Raw genomic sequence first — 27,349 nt, forward strand, 5'->3', positions numbered from 1 at the left:
ATATCTGAAGAGGAGTCGGACGATCCACCCTGTATTTACAAATAGATAACGCACGGTTAGAAACACGTTCACAGAGACCACAAACAGCAAGATAACGCACCTCAGACGTCGCGGAAGCGGGTAGACTGAGCGACATGGCCGGCGATTGCAGCAACGGTTGATCTCGTGACGTAGGCTGCGGCGTGCAGGTAACGGAGCGGCGGCGGCGGCAATGCTCGAAGGGGGGCGAGTTTGGGTTTGAAAAGCAAATGAAAGGCTGGTGTGATTGGTACAAGTACCGGTATACAGTATTGTACCGGTATTAACTACATAGATCACATCGTGGACAATACACGGATGAGAGTTGGACAATAATTGCACTCAACGACTGGGTTGTTTTTATAAATTACCGAATGAAAATATTTTACATCATGGACATTACATGTACATGGAGTATTACATGGAAAATAAGCGGATTTGACGCATGGACTGTAGCATTTCCGATTAAAAAAAACGAACACTTTCGGGTTTGACAAGCTGGGGTTGTTTTTAGTGTCGAACGCCTTACTCAGTTGAAGTCAAATCATTTCCACCCGTCACCTCATACTCGCCATGTTCCTACAGCGCTACGTGCATGTAGTGCTGGACGCGATCCTTGGCAGCTATGTGAAGGACATTGACCCTGATGCGCTGCAGATCAGCGTGTGGAATGGCAAGATCGAGGTGGAGGCCGTGGAGCTGCATCCTGACGCTTTCCCACTGCCCAAGCAGATGCGTCTGGTCAAGGGCACCTTGCGCCAGCTACGTATCGACCTTCCATGGACCAACCTGGCCAACCAGCCCATCCGCGTGGACATTCGGGACGTGAGTCTACTGCTCGAGGTCTGCGCCAACGACCGCGCGCACTCTGCCAATGAGCAATCGCCCGAGACGCGGCACCGCCAGAAGCTGCAGACGCTACAGCGCAAGCGAGCGGCGCTCGACGCCATAGAGAAGGCAGCCGAGTTTAACGAGACGAACAAGACGCAGGCGCCCCCGGGCCAGAGCTGGACACAGAGTTTCCTGTTCAAACTCATGGTTAAGGTGCTGGACAACGTGCAGGTTCACGTGCAGCATCTGCACTTGAGGATGGAAGACGCCGTGTCGGACCCGAGGCACCCTTATGCAGTAGGGATGACACTCGAGGCTATTATCATCAAGTCGGCTGACGAAGGCTGGAACTACACTATGGTGGGGAGAGGTCAGCAGCAGGATGGTGCGTCATTTATCAGAAAGAAGATGGACATCAACAAGTTCGGTATCTACTGGTCTCTACCGCTCGTGCCAGTGCCAGCTACAGTGCTTAGCGATGCAGAGGCCTTTGCAACGTTGATGAGGAGAAATTTCTCAGTAGGGAAGAAACTGGAAGAGCTGGAGCCGTCCCCGTCGCCCCCAACATCAGAGCGGGTTGAGCTCGAGAAGACGACGTTCCCGGCGCTGTTGAAACAGAGCGACTATATTGTACATCCACTCACAGTCTCCATGAAGCTGACGGTGAATGACGGGAATGCCAAGCTGCCTATTACGCACCAGGAATTGAGTGAGCGCGTGCTGTCGAGACTTGGAACGCCCTGGATGGTGGAGACGATCGATGCGATTGGAGGCGAAGCCTGGAGCGAGTTCCTGGAAATGATGCCGAAGCTGGCAGGAGAGCGCAAATATACGCTGGGATTTGTGTTTTCGGAGGCGTGGTCAGTGGCCAGAGACCTCGCAGAAGAAGAGGATGAAATTCCGTCGGTGAAGCAATTCAAGGATGCGTTGTCGAGCTGTATGCAGTGGTCTCTGGCAGAAGTGGATCGTGTGGAGCCATGCATCGTCAAGTATCGTGAAGCAGTAGTCCATGTGATGGAGGAGAAGAGCACGTATATCGATGCCCAAGCTAGTATCGACCAGATCAGTACGTCGCTGCACCGCCAGCAGTATCTGAGTGCGCTTTCCTTCATATCCTTCTTGACGGTGAAGCGTCGACAAGCTCGGTATCTCGTGTTGCGTCCGAAGCGGATTCGCGTCAAAGATAACCCGAGAAGGTGGTGGGGATATGCAATAAACGCCGTGTTGTTGGACGTTCGTGAGCGCTTGGCTCATGTCGATTGGGAGGCACTAGAAAAGACTCGACAACAGAGGAATCGATACAAGGAGTTGTATCTTGTGCTGGAACACGGTACTACATTTGCGGCCTCACTTGTGTCCCCGGATCTGCGGCTACTGACGAAAGAAATGGCACGCAGCGAGCTGGACGAGTTGGAATTCACGATGGACGTTCAGGAATTGATGAAGCTTCGTCGTGCTGTGCGTAATGATATTGTCGAAAAGGAGAAAGAAAAGGAAGTATTGAAGAAGCTGCAAAGACAACGTGAACGTGAGGACGGTGGGCCGTTCTCCCAAGGCTCAGAGGTCCCAGCTAGTTCCCGTCTTTGGTCGTACGCCACGTGGCTGACAGGCACCGGCAGGGGAGCGCAAGGTGGCTATGACACTGGATCGCGGAGGGGTGGGGAAGTACGAGTTGAAGACGTGAAATGGAGTGATCAGGACACCAAGGATCTCTATGAGGCGATCGATTTTCATCCTGACGTAGTTGATAAAGAGGGTCGATCGTCTGAAAGTAGCGAAAGCGAGGACGCTGCTGCTGCTGCTTCTGCACACAAGAAGCGCTTGCTGCAAGAACAGCAACACATTTTGTACAGGTTCCAGCTTACCCTGTGCAAGGCAAGGTTTGGACTCGGCCTCGAAGACGTTCCTAGCGAACTCAATGGCCTCGCCCTTCACGAAGGAGTTGGCACAGCGATCCCCACCAAGTCTAGTCTGTCACCACACTTGATTGCGTCTCTAGATGACGTAGAAATTCAATTTCAAGTGCGGTCGTCGTGCGTGGAGGTGGGTCTTCAGCTCCGAGATGCTTTTTTCTGCCAGGGCTCCAAATCTTCAGCCCAGGACAGCCCATCGCGCAAACGGCGGTCAGTGAGCTCTTCGGGAACCGACTTCTTTCTCCAGCGAATGGATATGGAGGAGATCTTGGAGTATCACCCAGTAGGGGTGCGAAACCAAATGAGCAGCGTACGTCTACGTCACTGTGAAAGGGAACTACCACTGATGCAACTCCACATTGAATCGGAACGCCAGCCAAAGCATGACGAAGAAGCGGATACGAAACGAGAGACGTCGTCGGAAGACGCTGCTGCAGCCCATTTACTCCGGGTGTCACTCGTTACCCAACCGATCAAGTGTAACGTCAACTTGATGTTTCTTCTCGATGTGGTGGCGGTGTTTTCTCGTCCTGTAAACGTAGACTTGTCGGGGCTTGAGCACAGTGCGTGGAAGCGAGCGCAGAGTCTGCAGCGATACAGTACGGCTCAGTTGCGGGATGCCATAGCTCGAAGAACAAAGGTAGACGTGCGCTTGGATGTGATATCCCCATTGATCAACATTATACAATCGCCGCCATCGGACACTGGAATTCCTATTGGAGACGAAGTGAGTTTGCTGGTTTTCCTGGGTCATTTGAAGGCGCAGACGAAGCACCCGGGTGATAATTATGAGGAAGGTGGCGTTTCGAGCGACTTTGGAGAAACGGAATCGCCTGAAAGTCGGAAGACTGGTGTTACTACGCCCGAGGAGAGTCTTTATGATGTCCTGGAGATCAGTATCTCGGGGATTGAAGTGCAAATTATCGATGGGAGAAACAACGGTATTGTCCGAAACGTTTTCCGCATGCGAACTCAATCAGGCAAGAGATCCTCGTGGCACTATCTTCTCAAGAAAACCTCTTTGGCGTTCAGTTTTTACATGAGCGTCACGCCTGACGATCCCAGTGTTCCCCTTCTGAAGCTTTTTGGAGGCGTCGACAGCGTTAATTTGAACTTGTCGGCTACAAGTTTCCGCTCTTTGATGCAGCTACTCCACTCGTTCGGGGGCAACTTTTCAGCTCACGCGCAGCGGCGTCTTGACACGCAGGCTGCCACTGTAGTTGATATAGCAAGCCTTCCTTCGACACGAATCGGACAACAGTCGGCAGGGACGCCACAACGTAGCAAGCCGAAGCTCGTACGCAAGGTATCCTCCTACGTAAAGCCTGGAGCTGTTGCTCTGTCCAGTAGCGGCTCAAGTGGGAGACCTGCTGCGTCGGAGAACAGCCCCTATCTCGGTTTAGCCAGAAAGATCCAACTCGAGCGGAAGACAACACTCGGCGAAAAGGACATTGACGACCACGATTTACTCAGGCTGTGGAAACGCGTGCTCTGCCAGCTCCAATTCGGAGTGGGTGAGGTTATCCTCACGCTACAAGTGCGTGATATGGAGAACGGTTCAGGAAAGATTGTTCGAGTGCGTGCTGTTGATATTAACACGCGTTTGAAAGTCAGATCATACGACAAGAGGCTGGAATTTGCGCTCGGGACATTTTTGGTGGAAGATATTCTCCTCTCAAGGCCGTCGCCGTCGTCAAAAGTGGTGGAAAAGAAGCGATTCCTCATGAAGTCTGGAAATCATGGTGTGGTTGCTGATCTGGACGGGAAATCCCTGGAGGAGGATGCTCCGTTTGCAAAACCTCCGCCTTCGTCCGAGCAGCTAATTCATGTGACGATTACGAGTATCGCCTCCGACGTCGTGCTACCGAAGGACAAGAAGTTGTGGAAAAATACTCGACATTCGCCGCTCTCCCCGTCTTCGCAGGAGAGGTCTGTTTGGCAAGACCCTCTGGTTACTTCACTGTCGGTTGATGCAAGTTTGCGAGTGCTTACAATTGACGTGTTTCAAGATACGCTGGCTGAAGTCGTCGTGTTTTTCTTCCAGCATAGTGGTGACAATACCGAGGAGAGAGTCCAGGAACAGTCGCCTCCTCCTCCGCCTCCACTGTCCTTGCGAAGTGTCAGTGAAGCAAGCACAGAGAAGAAGGGGGATGTGGAGGAACAATCAGTCTTGTCCTCGGTGGATGCTGAAGCCAACGAACGGACCTTCTCGAGGAAACTAAGTGTCTGGGTGGCGTCCTCATTCCTGGACAACCTTCCAGGCACAAGTCCAGAGAATGAAAAGGGCCCCGAGGACTCGACCGCAGTTAAGGATGGTGTCGAGGAAGAGCTTCCGGCATCAATGCAACTTCGTCTCCATGTGGAAGGGTTGTCTTTGTTTCTCCACTTGGATGATAAACTGCGACCCGAAGGGATGCCGTCAGCTTTTGCCACTTTGACAGCTCACCAATTCTGCTGCTGCGTGCAGAAATTCCCACGTTACTTGAGCATGTTTGCTTACTTGACTTCGCTGAAAATCTGCGACGTGTCTCTGCCCGACCAAAAGCTCAGTGAGATCATATCGCATGGAAGTACGTCACCAGAGCCAAAGGAGGACACGCTCTGGCTCAATCGGGACGATACTCGGGACAACGATGGCGGCATCGCAGTGGGTCACATTCCGACGCTAAGTGAGATTTTGATCATGCTCGATGACGTCCCTGCGGTATTTTCTTGTGCCGCGCAGTTTTACGGAGCAGATTCCATCCAAGAAGCTTGGCATCCAGGCTATAGTAGTCGATATTCGGTGCGGCTCAAGTCGCCGCGGATCCGGTTTCTCTACAGCTTTGTCGACGATATGCGCAACTACTGGCTGAAAGGCGTTTTGTTGGAGACGGTTTTGTCCATTTTGTCGGATAGAGACCAAGCTGACATGTTTTGGGAAGGCGATTTTCAACTCGCGGATATTCAAGGAGGTCCGATACAAGCTCACATGGATGCAGAAGAGGACGAAAAAGAGGAAAACGTAGATGACGAAGCACGCACCGGCGAGTTCTTAGGATCTGATGTGGTGTCCATGTTCCCACTGGTCGATATTCGACTGGAAGATGCAGTTCTGGAGATGCCTCCTCATCGAATGGCGTCCGAGTCTCTTTTGCTACGCTTCGATAGCTTCCGAGTCTCCAATGAAGGCGTTGTCAACAGCTTTTTGGGGATGGAAAACCGCATCGTGGCCAAAGTTCTTCTCAATTCGTCGCTGAAGCAGTTGCAGCTCGATATGAAGGCTCTTCGAATTGTCTCGGTGATTCTGGTGGACCGCAGCGATGTGGACAAGCGACTAGATGGGGGAGGGCTTATCACGCAGAGTCTACTGGGGCTGACCAACTACGCTCTTTCCGTAGATTTCCGCTCACACGATGATCTCAAGTTGAATCTGATCTTCGGTCCCGTTCGTTTAGTTTGCAACCAAGAGCAATACGCCTTTGTGCTTCGAGTGCCATTCCAGAACTACCGTGAGCGTAGTCGCTATCGTTTTTTCTTACAAGGAGCAGAAGCTCAAGCAAAACCACGAGCGCGAATTGCGTCTCGCCGATTCTCATCGTCTCGAAGCGTTGATGGAGCTTCCTCGTCCGTGGGGGTTGTGGAGGACGGTGATGAAGTCAGCAATGGAGCGAGCGTTTCCGAGACCCCAGAAGCTGCTGAAGAACGGCATATCATGCTCGACCTTCACGCTCCCGAAATTACAATGGAGATACTACAGGGACAACATGGCTACCATCCCTCGAGCAGTGGGGATCTCGATATGATTGAGAAGGGCAGAACGAACGACGGCTCAATCTGCCTGTTGGCTCTTTCTGCGCTATCAGGGCGTGCTGATTACAATCTAGCCACTGGGAGATTAACGGCAAACGTGGACCTAGAGGGCATTCACGTTCGGGACTCGCGCGTGAGCTCAAAGATTTCAGCCTCGTATCGAGACGTTGTTGTGTTTGAGAGATACAAGGAAGGATTGCCGAAAGCTATTAAAATCCAGTTTGGACGCGAAAGTTTCGACGTAGATCTATCGACGATAGGCTTCGATCCAGCCTTTGCTTCTCCTGCAAATGGACTGCGAACTCTGAGAACGCAGTTCAGGAGTGTGTCGTCTAGGGCCATTGGAGGCCTGTTCGGGTCCGAGTTTTCTCTAAGGCGAACAGATTCCGAGATGTCTGCCTACTCGCAAATGTCGTCAACCGTGGCAAGTCATGGCGCTCACTCCGTAAAGTCCAGCGAGGAGAAATCTCCCTCCGTGGTGGGGGTAGAAGGAAGAATGGATCTGGTGGTCGATATCGCGGGTTTCAAGGTCATCCCGTCGAGTATTCACTATGACTTGATCCAGTTTTTGACGAATCCTCGTGGCCTGAGTGGAGATGCTGAAGCCTCTGAAAGTAGCCGAGGAGAGGTGGACGGCGATGGGGATCCCGACCCTGAAAGCACAGCGCTAGTACCGCCAGTCTATCGCCGAATCAGTTTGGAGCTGAATCTGGGTCCGTCCGCCTTGTTGTTGGTGGAAAATCCTCACAAGCTGAAGTCGAGGGCGCTGATGTTGTCGTGGGAATCGTCTGTTCTTCTCAACTATCTCCAACAAGCAAATGAAGACGAATGCACGAACATCGAGGATGAAGCGAAAGAATCCCCGGCACACAGCAGGAATCAGCTGCAGTTCTGTATCGCCCTTGAAAATATCCACGCGACCTCACGTCTGTCGGAAGAGAGCGTTTGGGCGGCGGAGCTGTCGGCCACGGCCGCATCTGCTGACTGTCTGAAGCCCATCGACATGGAGACCGTCTTGCAGATGGATCTCCACTCGCGTTTTCTTCGCTTCCGAACGACGTTTAACCGCGTGATGGAGCTTCGGTTCGGATATCTGGATTTCTGCACGATGCTTGCAGCCCTCGAGCACATTTCCCACCGACCTCTTTCCGTGCAGCCAACTACCTCTGGTCAGAAGCGACGTTCAATGTCCGGCTCGTCGATTTCCTCCCTCTCTGGAGGAGGCGCAGAGAGCGAGACTTCGTCTTGGAGTGAACGCCGTCACTCTCCTACATCCCCGCGCTCAGGTCTTGTGCTGTCCAGCTCCAAGAAAGCCGAGCGACAGCGCACTGCGGCGCTTTATGGATCGTCGCTGATCTATTTGGTGTCAGCTAGTTTCCGAGGACGTCTCGAGACGCGGCCCGTGGTTGGCTTTTATAACTCGACTTGGCGCAAACGGTACCTTGTGCTGCCGTATACAGCACAGCAGAGGCAGCTGGTTGAAAGCGTAGCGTTTCGAATCCTGCCAGCCACTGGAAGTCGACGCCAACTTGGAGACGAAATTTATTATGGGGACAGAATTATCTTGGAAGCTGTGGTGGACGGTAACAGCGACAATGACGAGAAGATTGCAAGAGAAGAGTCGCTCTCCAGAGAGGAATCGGCGGGAACTCCCACCGCTGATGCGGCAAAGACAACCCAGCCGACTCTCATCCGAAAGTACGACCAGCTAGGCGCTAATGGCTACCTAGGCCCGGAAGGGTCCGCTGGGGCTTTCGAAACGACGATCTGGAAGCACGGAAGCACCATGTTTAACTCAGACAAGAGCGTCATCTACGATCGAGAGCTGATCGTGTTCGAGGAGCTTACGATATATCGTTCGTTCAGCAAGGGAAAGAAGTTTGGCGTGGCTGATGCTACTGGCCAGCAAATGGACTTTAACTCGGCTCGATCGGGACCCCAAGCCGAGGGTGCGCATACGGTAGATACTACAGGCGCACGAGGAGGCGGGTATCTGATGTATAACGGAGTTGGCGATGCACCAATCCCGTTCGCCTTGTCGATTGTTTCGAGCAAAGCTAGATCTAGATTCACGCGGTGCGAGGAGACGACCAGCTCTCCCGTTGAAGATGGCGAAGCTGCCACCGGTACTGTCGCTGATGGTGGTGCCAATGCCGGTGCTGATACGGATGGCGACGGTGATGCAGTAGACACTGCTGATGTTATTGAGGAAAACAACAGCCCCCCAAAAAGAAATCAGAGGAAGAAGAGGAGGAGAAAACGCAAGTCGCTGTTTGCGTATTCTTCTTTTCTCGAGAACTTGAAGATATTGGAGTTTACACTGCCAGGTGTGAACGCGACAGTTGTGAACGACTTCCACAACATGCTTCTGCCGCTGCTTCATTTCCGCGTGGCGACATTACATGCGGATATCCGAGGGAGATTGGAAGACAAGTTCACAGCACTAGCGAGTCTACGCTTTGGAATCCAAGCCTATAACTCTCAACTGGCTGTGTGGGAGCCTGTACTCGAAGACTTTGAGGTGAACATGGCATATCATGGGAAGGGTGGCGTGCTGTGCGACTACTGCATGTCTGAGAGGCAGTCGGTGTCTCTTACGGGTGCTGCACTGCGCTGTGATGGAATGCCGCTGTGTCTTTTCCGCTCTTCTCGGACTGAGGTGCTCACTAAGGCTGCTGCGCATTCATGGGAATCCAAAAACTTCATTTATCGCGAGCTACTGGAGCAGCCGGATGTTCAAGATGGCGCCAAACTGGCGAACACGTTCATGATCGTGGTGAAAGACGACTTCAATATCAACGTCTCACGCAATGTGGTCAATGTGCTGGTGCATTTTTTCGCTTTAGTGACCAAGGTGACTGCAGCTGACGAGGCCTTATCATCGCGTCTCGGTCCATTTATTTATGTGGACAACCAGTCTGGTATCCCGTTCGTAATTGCGACGCACCCATCGTCTTCAAGTGGTGCGCCACCCACGGCGGGGGGAACTCCCTCATCTTCGCGACGACCTACGAGCTCCATTGAGATGCCCACTGAAGTGCCGGGTGCTGATACCAATGACGATATTATGAAAACTGGGACAGCAATGTTTAACAGCAACGCCTGGAGTCGCCGTCGACTCACAACGATGCTGAACGACATTTCTTCGTCAGATACGAAGTGGATCCGTGTTGATAGTGGGGAACGCGTTGCAACTGAAATCGTAGCTCATGAAGCGCCGGCAGGGTGTGTGACATCGCCGCTGCGTCGACTGCTGTGGCTGAAGCCGCAGTCTGCCTCGCCAAGAACGACCTCTTCCAAGGCGATTCCAGTGCCGATTGGATATTCCAACCGGAGCTATCTTCACCTAGAGAGCAGCGGCAAACAGCGCGATTCGTGGCATGGCGAGAGTATCATATGCGAGACCGTGGCAGAGCAAGGCACACTCGTCCTACGACTTCGAGGTAAGATCCAGCTGACGAATTTCTTCAGTGTCCCCATTCAAGTGATCTACAACGACCAACGCGAGGAGACGATAGAGCCCGGTGGCAAGACAGCTCACTACATCCCCATCCAGTATCTGGAGTCCGGGACTGTTGCGTTTCGTCCGCTGCTATCGAACGGAAAGGTTCAACATTCGGAGCCGCTTTCGATTGCGTCTCTGCTGCGGTCAAATGATGATAGCAAGACCCGAGGTCGCTCAAACCGCAGGCAGAACGTTGGCTCGCTGGAACTGCGCAAGGCCTTGACGTTTTATTGGGATGTCCATCCGAGCTCGTGGGGTGACGATGTTCCAGATTTCACGTTTGGTGTGTCGTTACCACCGTTCCAAGTGATTTTGACTGCTTTACGGAAGTCGGAGCGCCACGAGACTACGATCACATTGCGTCCGCCTATTGTCCTGGAGAACCTCGTGCCTTATGAATTGTCGTATCGTACTGTGTGCATGAAATCGGAAGCTGAGGTTGTGTGGGTGGCAAAAAATGCCGCTGCTTTCTCGGGTGTCAACGGGAAGGTGTCTTCCGGGAGCTCGGCTTGTGTGGCTGAATTGGATGTCTTGGAGCGAGACCTGGATAGCAGAGAGATCGTGCAGACCCCAACAGTTGTCGGGCTGAGTCTCGCACTGCCTCAAATTCAGCTGGGGAGATTCTCACGTTGGTCCAGAGACACGTTCATCTACGGCTGCGAGTCGTTCTGTGAGCGAATCGAATTAAACATGCGCGACGATAGTGAGTTCGAAGCGCCTACTCCAGCGAACAAGCTGACGATATGTGTGGAGATCACGCAGCTGGAAAAGCTACGCTCACGTGCGCTGAATACGCTCTGCCCCGTAGTGTGTCGGGTGTTCACAGAGTACTGGCTGATCGACCGGACATCGCTGTCACTCGCTTTCTACACTGCCGACGACTACCTTATCCCGTCCAATCACCCAGGTCGTTTGTATGACGACGACAAGAGTGATGCCGAGAATGAATCGCCCTCGGTGTCGCTTTCTGTGTTTTCCTGCGAGAGCAAGCAGGTGGTGTCCAAGATGAAGATCGGAATCAAGGGAGATAAAGGGGAACGTGAAGTGCAGTCCGAGCCATTTGACATCAGTGCTGTGGGGGTACGTGGACAGATCCTGGTGCCCACGAACCGGTCTCGAGATGCCCGGTCTCTGCTTTCTACAATTGCAGAATTCGGAGCCCCGTCAGACGGACTGAGGACGACCTTCAAGCAGTACGAATTCGGTGTCATGATCGAGCAAGGACCCGACAAGTTCTCGCGATCTCGTGTCGTGACGTTGGTTCCACGATACTATTTCATCAACACTTCCAACAGGCTTGAAATTCGCATTCGACAGGAACGTTCAGCCGACCCGAGTGCTGCGATTGTGCTGCGCCCACAGGAGACCAAAATCTTCCACTGGAGCGACTCGCGCTTGCCCTCACGAGTTCAGATTTGCTTCGTGCTTCCAGATAATCGGCACGATGAGCGTGACACTGTCTCGTATGCGAACTCATCGCAGTGGAGTGCCCCGTTCGAGCTCTCATCAGTGGGCAACTTCGTGCTGCGTGTAAAGTCAAAGGTTCGACCGGCGCCGCCATGTCTTCCGGAATGCTTTGAAGGCAATGTTGGCAAGCGTGAACTAGTCGAAGATGACGAAGAAACACATTTGTTCTTCGATGAAGAAGACGTGTACAGCGATGTAGAACGCGTGCTAGCGGATGGAATTCAGTTGAATGTAGCGGTTGAACTCCACGATCCGTCGTTCTTGGTGTACCTGGAGGAAGGGAAGCCGTCCGTTCACTCGTCTCCTGTCTCTTCGTACGAATACCAAGAGGGTGATCGGGAGCATACGCTGACTGTTAAGAATAAGGAGAATGAGGGATTTGTACCGTTCAAGATAAAGAACGAGTGCAGCAACTTGGCGCTAGTTGTGTGGCAGAAAACGCTGGTGAAGGACGACAAGGGGAACGTGACGATCGGGTTTGAAGGTGGAGACGCTGTTCTCCCTTTCCACACGATCGACTACGTGCCATTCCGCTTCTCTGCGTTCCCAACTGTGTTTGTACAGGTCCAAAAAGTGGCAGGATTGGGTATTGGGGCACTGAGGAAAGAGCATCCACTTCATGGGCGTCGCTCGGATACGTTGGCCTCAAAGTCTTCAGCCGAAAAGGACGCGCCAGCTACTGCGCTTGCCCGAGCTGCTACCGTGGGCCAAACCCAAGTCGTTGCGAGCTTTGAAGTGCAACTGAAAAAGCTTCAGCGTCTACCAACGATCGACGTGTCTGAGGGTGTAGTAAAGAAGCGCTTGTGGGCTGAAGTATTGCTGGATGAAACCACGAAAACGCTGCTGGTGACTGATATGCTTCCTGGTTTCTCTGGGGAGCACAAGCGACGGCGACGAGCTACTCTGCTTCGCAGTTGGAAGCGCTACAACACGTCGATCGTGTTTATTTCGCATGTCCTCGCGGCGCACAGAGCCCAACTGGCGGATGGATGTGATGACGACAACGTACAAGACGCGCCTGCCAAGAAGAAGCGTGTGCGTTTCGCATCAGACGTCGCCGAGGTGAAGGGGAAGTCTGGTTCGGACGAGGTTGGGGCTGCGAAGGCAGCACGACAGGCCGAAGCTTCCAACACACCACCGTCAATCGAAGAAGAGAAAGAGGTGGAAGCGTTGGTTCTCTGCGTTCGACTCGTGGAGGCTACGTACCTAGAAGATGTGTTCCTACAAGCGGGACGCAGCGACTTGACGTCGTGTCAGCCTTTTATTACGTTCTCACTAAAGACCGACGGCGAAGAAGCTCGGACGAAGCTCGTTCCTCAGTCGGCGACGATGTTTCCGCGGTGGCTGCCTGCACCTCATTTACGTGCAGTTTTAAGTGCATTAATGTTGAGTGATGGCGGTGAAGAGAGTTCCAGTCACGAGTTCGGTGCTGGTGCAGAGATCATTGTGGAGATTCGAGAAGCAGATAAGATCCTGTTCGGCTCTTCTGTCATTGCAACTGCGCGTATTCCGTTGCAGGAGTATTGTGCTGCTGCTATGATCTCGACTAGAAGTGGAGCCATTAACGAGCTGCAAGTGGTGGAATTCCTTGCTCCTGTTCGTGTGGCTCGGAAAGGTGGAGGTTGGTCTCGTCCAGTGGAAAACGAAGCTCGTATTCGCTTCCAGATTTGCTGCCGGCGGACTCTCACGACTCGATTGACTGCTGCCGAGTCTAGTGGCGAAGGCAGAGAGAGTCTGGACACAGTGAAGGAGTTGAAGGATTCGCTGTCGGCATACACTATGAAGAAGGAATTAGACGTGCTCGTCAGCTCCAGATCGCAGCTCAAACTCTTGCTAGAACGCGAAGCTGTGGATACGTCAACGAGTGGCACCAACATTCCAGCAGCGTTGCGATCCGTGCCCGATTCTTCGTCGGGAGAAGAGGAAAAGAACTCGGGGCTTTCTCGATTCGTTGCTCAATCTGCTGGTTCAGACGATGACAGTCTCGAATCTCGTAGTAGAAGCACCAGCTCGGTCCGAGGCTCTGCTGTATCGGCGACTACCGATGAAGCAACGAGCGATGGCACATACGAAGAGATGGGAGACGAAAAGCGGTTGTCTGCCGTTCTAATTGGCGTGTCGAACCTCCAAATTCCCACGGAAATTATTCGGAATAACTTCAAGCATACGCATGGAACAACTGATAATCAGGGGCCAAAGGTCTATTGCACGATCACGTACCAGGAGTCCACACGTTCGGCTCTGTCAGCAGTTGCCAAGTCTTCCACTGCTTCAGTAGCAGCATCGGACCAGAACAGCAACGCTGATGATAATGGATCTTCGTCGCCCAGTGGATCGTCAATGACGGGACCACCAGGTAGCAATGCTCATCTGCAACAGGTTCGCACTCACAAGCTCCCGAGAGGCCAAAAGCTGGGACTCGATCTAGTGTATCGCAATGGACGTGTGCTGGTGCAGGGTGTAGTTTGTGATGGCCCATGCGGAACTCTCGTCTACGAAGGGAAGATTCGGATTGGTGACACAGTCGTCGCAGCTAACAACAAGTCCATCGTGAATCTTCACCGTGACGCGTCCTTCGCTGTGATTGAGAAGGCGATGCATTGGGGGGAGGGCATTGGAAGAGCTACTCCAGAGCAAGCATCTGCGACGTTTACTCTGTCTTTCCTGTATCAAGCGACGACACCAGAGCGCATGGCATTCAGGGATACGTCGAGGCCTCCGTGCGCTCAAACGGCAGACGAAGACGCTGGCGTCCGGAAGTATGATGCAGAGTGGAATCGCCGCGTGGAATTTGTCGAAACAGCCAATAAGAAACCTACTGCGGGCGCTGGCGAAGAACAGGTGCTAGTGCGTGTTTACTTGCGGAACGAGACCTCCGACCACGGGCTGTCAGCCTCACAGGAGTCCAGTATCGTGCCGTTCCTGTACTTCTTCGGTGACGACGCTATGATGGATCATCTCGATCACAGCAAACAGGACTCACGCTTCGATGTACTGTTAGCTGAGTGCTGGGTACCGCTACCTCCGTCTTCTCTCTCTAGCGCCGCTAATCCGATGTCGATGGACGGGAACCCGTTGGCTGAGTCATCTGCGCTCACCTTTAATGAACGTATCTGTGCGTTGTACTCGCCACAGCAGCGCGCGCACCAACACTCGGCGTTAGAGATGATTGGGCAGCTACGACTAGCACTCAAGTGGGATTTCATCAACCCCTTGCGGGCTGCTCATGAGCAAGGAGATCTAAGTCTGCATTTCCAGCTTGAAGTGGCACGTATCTGCATCTCCGTTGTGGATGATGGTGCATGGAGTTCCGTGGCGTCTGCTGCAGGGCCTCAGCAACCGCAAGAGGTACTGTGCATCTCGCTCTCTGATCAAAACGCTTCTGCTGGCGTTCAATTGAGCTTCGGCCAGATAACGGATGGGAAACAAGTCATCAATGCACGCATCGGGCATTTCCAGATCGACAATCAGCTGCTCGATACAAATTACCCAGTTCTGCTGCGTCCGATGCGTCTTGTAGACGCACAAATGCAAGAAGAAGGCTACACGATGGCGCGCGAGAAAGGAGGGAAATGTAATGATGGGGATGGCCCGATGCTGTTGCCGACAGTGCAGCTCATGGCGGTCTTCAGTCGGCAGCCTAATGTGATCCAGTTCGAATACATTTTTGGTCAGCTGCAAGAGCTGGAGATCAAGCTGGAAGACGCGACTCTTGTGGCATTAGCCCATGTGTTCTCAGGGGTGGAATGGTCGCACACGGCGTCGACAGCTCGTGCTACCAAGAAGAAAAAGCGACCTGGAGATGAATTTGGCTCTAACTTGGCGTTGAAATTGTTGGAGATCGAATGGTCTACCCCCACGTTGCTGTCGACAGCTGCGGGTGGGCGCTTGGGTAGTACCAGGAATGGTGGAGGGGCAAACATGAAGGTGCTGTTGCGATGGCTCTTACTTTGTCCTGTGAAGGTCAACGTGACTTTTACTAGTACCGCAGACCGATCGCTGCTGTTGTCACTGGTGCGTGAAGTGATTATTGGCTGTCTTGAGGTATCATAGTGCTAACTCTCTGTACTTGTGTGCTTGCAGCTGTCTCCGGATATGTCGTCGGTGCTAAGCACTCTCATCAGTGCAGCAGCCGCACTAGTATCCAATCTGGACCAAGCACCGATTCGAGTTCCGGAGTTTTACGTGGAGAATCTGCTCGAAACAACGCACACACTGGCCTTCTACGCCATGCAGCACTACTTGCACCACGGTTTGCGCAGCTGGTACAGTATCATGGGCTCCGTAGACTTCCTGGGAAACCCGATCGGTCTTGTGAGCACGCTCGGTACTGGCGTCAAAGACTTCTTTTATACACCAGCTCAGATGCTGCTGGAGGATGAAAACGGTCTGCGGATCGACAATTTACGAACTGGCATGACGAAAGGCTCTAAAAGTTTGTTGCGGAACACAGCGGTGGGCATCTTCCACACGACTGGCAAAATAACGGAGACGCTCGGAAAGGGGATCGCGTTGCTGGCTATGGATGAACAGTACAACGTCCAGAGACAACGAGCGTCAACCCGACAGGTCAAGAAGATCAACGACTTGGGTGATGCCATTGCTGAAGGCAGTAAGGGACTCGTAGGAGGTGTGTGGGATGGCATCAAGGGTGTCGTGGCTGCTCCAGTACGTGGCGCAGAGCAAGACGGTGCTGGCGGATTCGTCGTGGGCATCGGGAAGGGCGTCGCGGGGTTAATCGTGAAGCCTACTGCTGGATTCTTGGACTTGCTTACGAGTCTGTCTCGAGGAGCGAAAACAAGTGCAGAATCTTTGGATGGCACAGATCGCAATGCGTTTGACACGGTCACACGCTTCAGACTTCCTCGGCGTATCTGGTACGGAAAAGTAAAATGTTTCCTTGTTTAAAGTAGAAATACCGGTGGTTGGGATGGCCATTTAATGCTTCGTTGATTTTCTGCAGCTCGGACGGCGTGTTAGTGTCTTACTCGGATCGAGAAGCTCGAGGCTATGCAGTGTTGCTCCTGACGTCGCTGGATGCCACTGACGAGTACGGACCAGCTTTATCAGACGCACTGTTTGCGAGCAATCATGACTAATACTTGTGCCTTTGGATGTGTTTGTACATGTACAGCTACGTTTATCATGTGGACTACGGCATCGAGCCACACCGCGGACTTTTGTTGCTCACAGACAAGCGCCTTATTTGTTTAAGTGGCAAAACTGGACAGAAGTTGTGGGAAGTTGCTCTGGACTCAACTCTGGAGATGGTCGTTGAAGGCGCCACGCTCAAAATTGGGCAGACTACGTCACCGTCTCGGTCCTACCATATCGAATGCGACAATGAAGTAGCAGCAAGCAATTTCCGCGTTGCTGTGGATTCAGCACGTGTAGATGTGTCGGCCACTCGGTATTTACTTCTGAATCTGGAAAAAGGCCAAGAAGAGTCTCGCATAATTGGTGGTGGACGTTTCGGAAGTGGAGCGGCCGGCCTTTTAAACAACGACGAAGACCGCACCGACTTGCATGTGCTGATGGAAAGCGTGCAGGATACGACAGTCTCTGGACTCTCGAACGACGATCTGCGGTCTCAACCTCTACGCTCCGTGCGTGTCGAAGTGTGCCATCTACAGAACAAAGATGCGCACGCCAATGTCCCGAACCGAACGATCGATAAACTGCTATCGTTCAGCGTCTTCCAGATCCAAGTGTACGGCGGGCCGTACCAATGGACAGTGTTCCGTCGGTTTAGCGAGTTCCGCGAGTTATGCGCGACGCTGGAGACTGCAGGGTACGTGTTGGATGGACTTCCGCCGCTCCCACCACGAACTTTCCTCCCAAGCACACGAGCGCCGGTGGCGAAGTATCGACAAGAAGCGCTAAACATGTTCCTACAGGCGGCAATCATGCACTCTGCCATCAGCCGAAGTGCAGCCATGCTCAGCTTCCTCACGTGTGAAGCTCGTGAAGTGCGAGTGAGTCTGCCCCCGCTGTCTCCTACTGGTGAGCGAGAAGCCTCTCAACGCGCTGGAGACTCGCCCTGAAATTGCCACGAGTGAAGTGCCCGACAAAGTGTCGATTCGGATTGTGTAATGGATACTGTATAGAATTGTATGATGGTGTATACTAAGTATTGGGAAGTCTTAAGGTGCTCGCTGCAGCAGCTTCGCCTGCGACTGGAGAACTCGCTCGTAATCTGTGCAGAGATGGTCAAGCAGCATACGATTCGAGAGCACAACTCGACCAAACTCATCCGTTGCAACCTCCACAAACTCCACCACGTCCGGTACTTTGTGGCAGTTGCCTAGAGTCTTGAGACCGACGTCGTCGCCGGTTTCTAGCGATGGACCCGGAGCGATCACTCGATTCAGATAGAGGATGCGTCCAGGGGGAAACAGCGGATCGTGAAGCAGCGTGTGATCTTCCTCTGCTTGTTTTTGGTCCTGGGCGAGCTGCTCCCGTTCCTGCTGCGTTTCTTCACTTGATTCTCCCTCAACTCGCTCTGACGATTTGGAGTCTGTAAAAATCTCACCAAAGCTCTCGTTCTTGTCCAGAAACGCGGCTGCATGGGTGGGCTTTTTCGACTCGTCTTCACTCTTCAACCCCTTTAAAAACGGCAAATTGAGTGAAATCTTCCCCGCGACGTCGTCCAGTTCGTCCTGTACGATGGAGCTCAGAGCTTCCGTTTCTTCCTTAATCGTGTCGACATAGTTTTTCACATTAGAGCTGACAGCCGTGGATACCTTGGACCTGCGAGAGGCGATACAAAAACACTAGTTAGTCCACTGAGAGTCTTACTACCTGACGAGAAGATGCCGTACACTTGCTCACTTATTCGTGACTTAAGCGACGCACGAGTCTTGTCTATGACATCGTCGATTCGAGAACGAAAGAGCTGCAGCTGAGAGGATTCGGAAGTGGTCTCTACAATACACAAGACCAGAATTCAGTTGTCTTGTCTTTCAGACAATAGCAGTACGATGATCGAAGTACCAAGATCACTGTCGCTCTTCAACAACTTCTTCGTAGATTTGGACGTCTTGTGAAGCACCTCCTTCAGCTTCACCAACACGCGCTCCAGCTCCTCCGGCTTGTTGACGGCAGCTGCCAGTCGCTCTAGAGCAACAACACTCTCATCCATGCGTTTCCACCAAAACGAATCGCCTACCTCATCATGGGAACCGCGCTCAGGTATTACAACGAGGAACAAAAGCAACAATCTCGAATAAAACTTTCACCTTTCTTGACGTCTTCAAGTTTTAGCAGGTTCTTGATGAACGAAACGTGCTCCAACGACAGTTTGTCCGTCTTGAAAACAGAGAAAGCGGCGTCCAGTTTGCCGGATAGAAGCGAATCAACGTCGCTAGCGAATTCCTTGATGTTGTGGGAAGCAAACTGCATAGCAAAGATACCAACGACAAATATCGTTAACGAGAGCTCCACCTCGTTAAAAAAAAGACACCAATCACCAAAACTCATGCCTTTTTCATCTCGTTGAGCTTGGCGGTGGCTTCGCTCGTACGCTGCTTCAACTGTAGGTGGTCCATCTTCCTCATCGCCGTCTGGATTTCCTCTAGCTTCGCACGCTGCTGTGCCTCCACTGCAAGTTTCTGCTTACGCATTTCCTCCGACACCATGCGTCTCAGCGCCGTTCGCCAGTCAAAGCGACTGATCTCGTCCTGCAGCTTCAAAAGCGAGTGCTGGTGCAGTCGGGGCACACAGTCATACCCGTTCACGACCGAAGTGACAAGATCATAACTGCCCGTCGCCAGTTCTCGCGTCAAGCACGCCGGTGTACCGAAAGCATAACAATGAATATCCGGGAAGTCCTCCTTTAGCTGCAAGGCGCTCATAGCTGCGACTGCCGCTCCAAGACTGTGACCCGTTGCTACCAGCTTGTAATCCGGATACTTTTCCGACAACTTCTGCAGGTCGCTGCGCAGATGACGCACCAGCCACGTCGTCGCGTGCACCATGCCACGATGGCCCTGTCCATCTAGGAACGACTCATTCTGTAGACATAAATCCGTGCAGAAATCCAACAGCGATGCGGTGCCTCGCACCACCAGAAGGAGCTCGTGATGCTCGTGATCAGCTAGGATGATGCACCTGGGAGACACGACGCCACCCGGGTGCGCCCGCAGGACTCTATCCCGCGATACACCAGCCTCTTCACAAAATGAAGCGATCGAGGACGCGTACACGGCGTCGCACACGCGCACGTATCGCAGAAGATTGGAAAGCAGCACCTGCGTGGATTGCATACTTTTGTCATTAACTTCATGAGCTAGCATTTGTTTTCACTAATACAGTACCTGATCCATGACAAGCGGCTTTTTATGGGCTTCATTATGGATTCCGCCTGCTCGCTGCTGAGTCTTGTACTGTGCTAAGACAGAGAGACCGACCAGCCAATCAGATGCGCTCCAGTTCTTGAGTGCAGGACTCTGACGTAGCAGGCCCAGGCTCTCGGATAACACCTTGAGCGCCGGCAGAACCTCAACGGACAGCTCTTTGGCCGTCGCACGCAGTCGTTTGCCCAAAATCTCATCCAGATCCAACCGTCTTGAGGTGCTCAACGTCGCTCTTAGTAGCCCAGCCCGCACTCGACGCCGCATTGATTGAAGTGTGTGATTACACCACTTCAGTTGTCAAATTTAATCCAATCAGACATCACAACGTCTCCAATTGGATGAAACCTTCCACTTCGAAAGAAAAAGAAGCAGGAGGCAAAAAGCGCGACTTCACCGGCTCGACTTGTGCTCTACTCCACGACCCCCTTGGTGAAGACCCGGCTGTAGGTATGGGCGAGCGCTCCACCAAGAAGTTCAAGGTCGTCCTATTAGGCGAAGGTTAAATGATTCACTCTTGGTTGCCTCCGTCCCCCCTTCCCCCCTTCTAACTACTGCCTCTCTTTCCGCAGGTCGCGTGGGTAAAACTTCCATTCTGCTACGCTACATTAAGGGCGAGTACGACGAGCGGCAGGTATCGACACTACAGGCTTCGTATTTAGATAAGCGACTGCTCGTGGACAATTGTCGTGTGGCGCTGTCGCTCTGGGACACAGCGGGTCAAGAGCGTTTCCATGCCTTAGGCCCCATCTATTATCGAGACGCCGATGGAGCACTACTAGTCTACGACATCACAGACGCCGAGTCTTTCCGCAAAGTTCGCACGTGGGTGCGAGAACTGCGTCGTATTGTGGGGGACGACATTTCCATCTGTATCGCCGGTAACAAGAGCGATCTCCACCGCAACCGGAAGGTTCCTGAGGACGAGGCAAAACGCTACGCTGAGTCGGTGGGAGCTGCGCACTTCGACACGTCTGCTAAGCTCAATCGAGGTCTTGAAGATGTGTTTGTAGAGCTCACACGTCGCATGTTGAATCGCACGGGCGGCAAGAAGAAGAAAGGGAGCGCGTTAATTGCCGACGATGATGATGATGAGGATGACGAGCCATTGGCTAAGCCCCCGACCAGCAAGGGAAGGCCGCAGCCACATACGAAACAGACGCAGCCAATGCAGACGCAAGCACAGGTCCACAGGACAGAGGAAGTGCCGAGAAGTCGTGGAGGAGGAAGGGGACAAGCTATTCAAATTGTGGAGGACGACGACGTCGGATTCAGTCCCGGAGCGTCGAGAAGTAGCGGGCTGAGAGTGAGAGGAACCACCCACGTCGACACTGGCAAGGCCAAGAGCGGTTGTTGCTGATAATGGAGAAAGTGGAGATTCTTTTTTGAAAAAGAGTGCAGGAAAAAGTATGGGAGGGCGCCTGGCGAGGAAACAAACAAAAAAACAAGAATGCTTATTGCTTTTTTAGGCTTTGTATACGTGAAGATAGCTGCATATTGTACTGGATTATACATGTACTTCGAAGTACTACGTAGTACTACAGTGCCTGCGATAATTAACCCTTCAAGAAAAAATTATGGACAAAAAATGTTGGTACTGTAGAACATAACAGAGACGCTGCGGAAAAAGGGCTAGTTCATTTAGTTGCCATCTCAATCAACAAGCGTTGATCATTGGTCAAAATAGAAAACGTACCCATTAAATGGGTTGACGAAAACACTATCATATCGCGTAACTAGCAGGCTCGATCCAAATTTAAAGTAGAATCCACAATACAATGGAATTTAATGTACATCACACAAAACCTTCGCCAGCCAATCGTCCTTATTTCAAACAAGTTTGTTTGACAACTCGCACGCAACCTACGAATCGTACGACCAACATGGACGCGAAGACGACGCGCTTCTTAACGCAATTCTCGTGCGCTGTGTTCCAGCAGTGGGCGCAAACAACCGAACGCGAGCAATTCTGGGAGAATGGTGCTTTTTTGCGCGAGATGTTGGAGGAGGCGGTGGCCAAGCTGCCGCCTGGAAAACTTAAAGCGCAACTGGCACGGGATTTGACGTCTCTGGAGACGCAGTTGGCCTCACTACTGCGTGAGTTGCACGTCGAATATGTGGAGGATCAGCAGAAGGAACCGCAGCAAACGTATCAGACGCGCGGTGCGCCGCTGAACGAGGTGACGACGGAGCTGGAGCTGGCACAAGGGACCGCTGACAAACAGCGCAGACTCGTTGGGGTGCTAGCACTAGACGCAGGCATCGATGGGGCACTGCAAGCGGCTGATACACCAGACATGGATGCCGAGAAGATCGCACAGATATTTGCGCTAATCGCGGCGCGCAGCTACGAATCACCACAACAGCAGCAGCACAAGCGAGGCCTTGTGCTGAGACGTCTGGCAGCGTCTGTGAAACAGCAGATAGAGAAATTGCCGAACAACTGGAGTTGCAGCAAAGACGACGATGCATCTAAGCAGGTGCAACATCTTCGTGATCTGCTGGAGCGCGTTGTGGTTCAGTACGCGGTGGCGCTGGATCGGGTTGCTAGTAAGGAGGTGGTCAGTTCTGCGGGGGACTTGGCAGCCCCGTGGACGGCATTTTACCGTCCGGAAGAGAGCGAGGAGCTGAAGGTTGTGGACTACGATGGAGAAATGGCTAACATCTACGGCGCGCTGCTCGCGCTGGCAATTTATTTCCCAATTGAAAGCGATAATCACGATGAGAAGACGTCGGACGAGTCTTCCGCTTCGGAGGACGAGGAGCAAGAGCAGACATCGAAGCAGAACTCACAGAAGCGGAAGCAATTGAGTAGTATTACGCAAGCTCAGCTTACAACTCGACAAGTACTGCTGGCCGCCCAGATGCACCAGCGTGGACGTCACCAAAACAATCAGTGGCTCGTATCTGTTCTGACCTTCGTGCACGATTTGTCCAAGCCTACGACTTACCTAGATGATGATGAGGAGGAGGCTTTCGAGAAACAGGACCGACTTGCACTGCTTGACTGTCTCGGCCAAGTTTATTCGCGCGCGTTCGCTAGTGTGGCTCTGTTCGACCAATCTAAAGAGAGTGTTACAGCAGATAAAGTTGCACTGCTGGATCGTGCGCTTATCGAGGCCGTAGTGTGTGTGCGTCAAGCGGCAGAGTTCATGCGTGCTGAGCTTAAGTCAAGTCTACCGGCCATCACCACGGCTTTGGCTCATCTGGCCGGTGTGCCACTTTCTGTGGGCTTCGTGTCTTGGTTGGACCACGAGCAGACAGCGAATCCCAAGTCTGTGTTTGAGAAGGCTACACAGCGGTTATGGAAGAAATGCATAGACCAGAACCAGATGGTAAACATTCTGCTGAGTTCAACTGACATGACGACGGAGGAGCTTCTTCTTGTTCAGAAGGTGAGTTGTCTTGGCTGCATTGAAGTGTTGATCCTTGCTGCATGGTGATTCTAACGTGTTGGCTGTACAGAGCTACACTGCGTACTTGCAGAGAATGGCTGAGGGCAACTCGGACAAGCCAAAGCCTCAGGTAGATGCGGCTGAAGTTGTAGAGGAAGCCGCTGCGGACGCGTCTAGTCTGTTTTACGTGGATAACGCTGGCGGAGAAAATGAAGAAAAACTTAGTAAGTCAAAGAAGAGGCGTGCGACCAAGAAGAAGAGGCGTGCGAACAAGGACGCGATATCGCCCTCGAAGCGCAGTCGAACCTCTAACCTTAGCAACTAGGCTCTAGCATCTCACAAATTCACATTAGAGAACTGTAGTTTCTGAGGAATATCTACATGTACTACAGTACTTAACTCCGGTCGCTCCAAACCAAATATTTTTTACCTTTTTTTATTGGTCCAAATGGTTCTTTTGTGGTCGCTTGATGGTACCCGCCGCTAGTAGCTAAATGGGTGGTTATCGTGGTGCTTAGACGCGTGTGGAAGGCACAGTTCTCTAGCTCATTTAAGAATGGCGCGTTCGCGAGACGAGGGGATCTGGGCACACTTCAAGAAGCACCCAAAAGGCTCGTATAAAAGACTCCACAGGTGGGGTGCAAATTGCGCCACGTCCAAAAATCATGTTGAGCTTACTCACGATCCAAGACCATGGATTGTGGAGTACTTATGCGCTGACCTGGTGAGAGAGAGACATAGCAAGCAGGGAACGTAGTTTAGTAGACTACTATTAATACATGTACCAGTACATGTACGTAGTAGAAGTAGGAGTAGTAGTCAGTAGCTGTGGCTAAACAATGGACTTCCCAAGAAATACTGTAGTACATGTAGTATGCACGTCTATTGGCTTATAAACCAAAACAGGAGAATAAAGCCGGTTTTTAAACCAGTTTAAAAAAAACAAATATCAACACTTTAATTTACCTGGTCATATCAGGTACGAAAGGTTTTATTTAAATACTGTATTACCGGTAACCTGAGGACACAATTAAAATTATAGATTGGTACATATGATTAAGCATAATAAATTACAGTGGTCACGGTAATGAATCTCATTGAAATTATTTTGTGTGGAGTAATTGTTTTATTTCACACAGCAATTGATCTCCGTGAGAGTATTAATGAACTCCCATTAAATAATGTTTGGTAAAATAAATCTCATTGCTATTATTTTATGTAGCCCTGAAATTAATCTCACATCTACATGTCTGCATAAATTATACCTGAAGGTAAAAAAGTTTCAGTTGTTGGAATGTCACTGGACTGTACAGTGGCAGAGAGAATTATAAAAAAAAAACATCATGAAATGAAGAAGGATTAGACACAAGTACGTGCAGTCATATAATTTAGAGCCACAGCCAATTGGTAAATAGAAACAGTGAAACTTTTCTTAAGTACGAACATCAGTGTTTACAGCCGAGCAACCAACGGATGCCAATTATTGGGTCAGAACATTCCACAGAGCATAAATCACCACAGACCTAACTCTAAAAGGGACAATTGACACCCGATGCACTGCTGCTGCGGCACTTGAACTCACAATGCAGCGATTGGCTAGGGCGATCATTAACGACTGCACCATAAGCAAACCCGATAGTGAGTACAAGATATCACCCACAACTGAGATTATAAATGAACTCTGGAAAAGTTTGCTCACGTGAATTATTCTCAACAAACTTGAGTGAGAATATTTAGTGTATGAGATTATTTATCAACTTAGATTAATTACCGTGACCACTGTAGCCGAAAAAAACGTTTTTAATCAGGTATTTTTAGCCTGGGACATTTTTAAACCAATAAAAATGTTCAACAAAGTTAAAGAGAAAGGACACGACGCACTAAAAGCAAAATGTAATGGGCCATTGGGATGGCGGATATTGCACCGATTGAGCTGCTAAAACCTGAATCTTACGTTGTTGACAAGAGGATAAACTCAACAAGGGTCGACGCCTTCGCACAATGCTATTTCAGCCTCTCTAGGAGTGTCCAGTCCATTTAACCAAATGTTGCTCAAACTGACCCAGTTTTAGATCAATAAAAAACTGATTTTTTTGTTTGATTCGCGAAAATCCATAGACGACCAACAGAACTTCAGGTCAGCCTGTGAATGTTTGTGAAGTTTCGATTTACAGCGATAAACCACCTAGGCCCTACACTACCTGATTCTATATGTGATCCTTGCCTGGCACTTCGTTTAGTAAACGAGATTTTGGTTGAAGATGGCCGCAACGCCAACGTGTCAGGCAATAGGTGCTAGCTAAGGCGATGTGTTAAGACTACCATTAAAGTCATTGACACACTCACTTTTCGATTCCCCGCGTAGAGAACGAATAACCATGGTCACTGCTCAAATCCCCAGAGAAATGACTCGCCGTGAGGGGAGAATGACGCCAGAGCATGCGCTCCAGAGTGTCGCGACGCTGCGCTGCCTAAACACCGACCGACTGGCTGGTTGATCCGCCGTGGTGCTTTTGCATCGCGCCGACACGGACGATGAAGCAGACTCTCCGTCTCCACTCTCCAACTCCTACCTAAACATGGACGAGGAGAGCGTATTGACCTTTACAAATTATGGACCGGTGTAGGTAGACTGGCTGTGGAGCATAGCGCGCGACACCGTGAATTGGAACACGGGACGTGGTCGTAAGTGCGCATATAGCGGAAAGAACGTTCTTTTCATGCTTTTAACTGCCCTAAAGAACTGTGGTAAGTGGGATGTCGTAAGAGCGGTATTTCGTGTGAGGTCTCCTTAGTTCCAGAAAATGGTGACCAAGTTTGCATCCGTTCTGTCTCCGTTTCTCTACGAGGTGATGGTAGCGTCTGCGTTGGAAAACTACCCGATGAAGAAGCTGGTGCTGGGCGGCCAAGCCTTTTCCAAATATTGGTACGCTCGGTACGCAGCCGATGTCACCTTCCAGCAGTCAAACATGCCGGCTGGTCGCATGCAAGAACGCTCGATGTATTACAGCAAAAAACACCATCTGCACGGCTAAAAGACGGAGGTGTCTGTCCTTCCAAATGGGTTAGCGGTTAGCTGCACCCGTCATTACACCGGCAATACCGCCGACATCGATGTGCTCCGCAACAACGCTAAGTTTAATCTGCAAATGCTTCGTAAGGTTGTGGCGACGACGAACTTCCACGAAGGTCACTTGGTTGCACAGTACCCGTTGGGCTGGGCCGTGGTAGCCGACAAAGGCTATCAAAGCTTCGCACGTGACTTCCGCGTCATTACGCCTTACAAGCGAGCTGCATTGCAGACGCGCACGCTGGACCAGATCGCAACCAATGAGGACATTGCCCATGAACGCGTCTTAGTGGAGAGTTACTTTGGTCGACACTGTTCGCTGTGGTCAATCTACGCTGACAAGTATCGTTGCGATGAAGACAGCTACAACTTCTACGTTCAGCTCTGTGTAGCCTTAACGAACTTCTATGTCCGTGCCAATCTGTTACGCCGGGAGGAATGATGATAGTTACGCCCGCTACCGGCTGAGTAGCGGTGAAGTGCGTGAAATGCGCGGCTGAGACTGAGTTAGATCGGTGAAAGTATTCGCAGCGATCGCCGCGAGACCCAACAACGTCACCGAGAGAACCGACGCAACCGTATCGCTAAACTATTTGTAGTTCACCGTGAGCATGTGAGCCGCCCTACGCCCCGCAACCGCCACCGTGAGTCGCGTGGTGTCGGCGACGGGCGACGACCTGCACGTGGCCGCGTTAGCCGCAGATTGGAGGCCGCACAGATGTCTGCATGACTGGCAGACGACTCGTCGGATACCTCTTTGGACGCAATGGATTTGTCTACCAGCTCGCATGTGGTGTGAGCAGGCCGTCAGTATACGAGTCGCCGTCAGCGAGACTCAGTAGCTGAGATGACGCATGGCGCGTCACCGGGCTCTCCGACCTTCTATCACTACGTAGAGTAGGTGCCATTGGCACAGACTTGTAGGGCAGTAGGCGTAGAGCAATAGGAATTAGAATGTAGGACACGTGAGTGCCGGGTAAAGTACCACGACAGGACCACGGAGCTCT

General features: G+C 51.7%; 5 protein-coding genes across 5 annotated transcripts; 3 read left to right on the forward strand and 2 right to left on the reverse strand.

Moving 5' to 3' along the window:
* Window positions 1-591: 591 nt before the first annotated feature.
* Window positions 592-17,570, forward strand: PITG_11723 (vacuolar protein sorting-associated protein, putative; the record flags this gene model as incomplete). The annotated part of the gene is made up of 6 exons (XM_002901198.1): window positions 592-5,716; window positions 5,771-8,655; window positions 8,803-15,549; window positions 15,610-16,403; window positions 16,490-16,576; window positions 16,661-17,570. The coding sequence occupies 6 exons, from the start codon at window positions 592-594 to the stop codon at window positions 17,568-17,570; spliced, it is 16,548 nt and encodes a 5,515-aa protein (XP_002901244.1).
* Window positions 17,571-17,893: 323 nt separating this feature from the next.
* PITG_11724 (uncharacterized protein) lies at window positions 17,894-18,667 on the reverse strand (the record flags this gene model as incomplete). The annotated part of the gene is made up of 4 exons (XM_002901199.1): window positions 17,894-18,006; window positions 18,059-18,276; window positions 18,348-18,450; window positions 18,520-18,667. The coding sequence occupies 4 exons, from the start codon at window positions 18,665-18,667 to the stop codon at window positions 17,894-17,896; spliced, it is 582 nt and encodes a 193-aa protein (XP_002901245.1).
* A 334-nt stretch (window positions 18,668-19,001) lies between these two features.
* On the reverse strand, window positions 19,002-20,144 carry PITG_11725 (uncharacterized protein; the record flags this gene model as incomplete). Its single annotated transcript, XM_002901200.1, has 2 exons — window positions 19,002-19,775; window positions 19,842-20,144. The coding sequence occupies 2 exons, from the start codon at window positions 20,142-20,144 to the stop codon at window positions 19,002-19,004; spliced, it is 1,077 nt and encodes a 358-aa protein (XP_002901246.1).
* A 114-nt stretch (window positions 20,145-20,258) lies between these two features.
* Window positions 20,259-21,237, forward strand: PITG_11726 (ras family GTPase, putative; the record flags this gene model as incomplete). The annotated part of the gene is made up of 2 exons (XM_002901201.1): window positions 20,259-20,378; window positions 20,450-21,237. The coding sequence occupies 2 exons, from the start codon at window positions 20,330-20,332 to the stop codon at window positions 21,235-21,237; spliced, it is 837 nt and encodes a 278-aa protein (XP_002901247.1).
* Window positions 21,238-21,760: 523 nt separating this feature from the next.
* PITG_11727 (uncharacterized protein) lies at window positions 21,761-23,320 on the forward strand (the record flags this gene model as incomplete). The annotated part of the gene is made up of 1 exon (XM_002901202.1): window positions 21,761-23,320. One exon carries the CDS (start codon window positions 21,761-21,763, stop codon window positions 23,318-23,320), a length of 1,560 nt encoding a protein of 519 aa, XP_002901248.1.
* Between the last annotated feature and the right edge of the window lie 4,029 nt (window positions 23,321-27,349).

The sequence above is a fragment of the Phytophthora infestans genome, genomic scaffold (assembly GCF_000142945.1).
Source record: "Phytophthora infestans T30-4 supercont1.22 genomic scaffold, whole genome shotgun sequence".
NCBI lineage: Eukaryota > Oomycota > Peronosporomycetes > Peronosporales > Peronosporaceae > Phytophthora > Phytophthora infestans.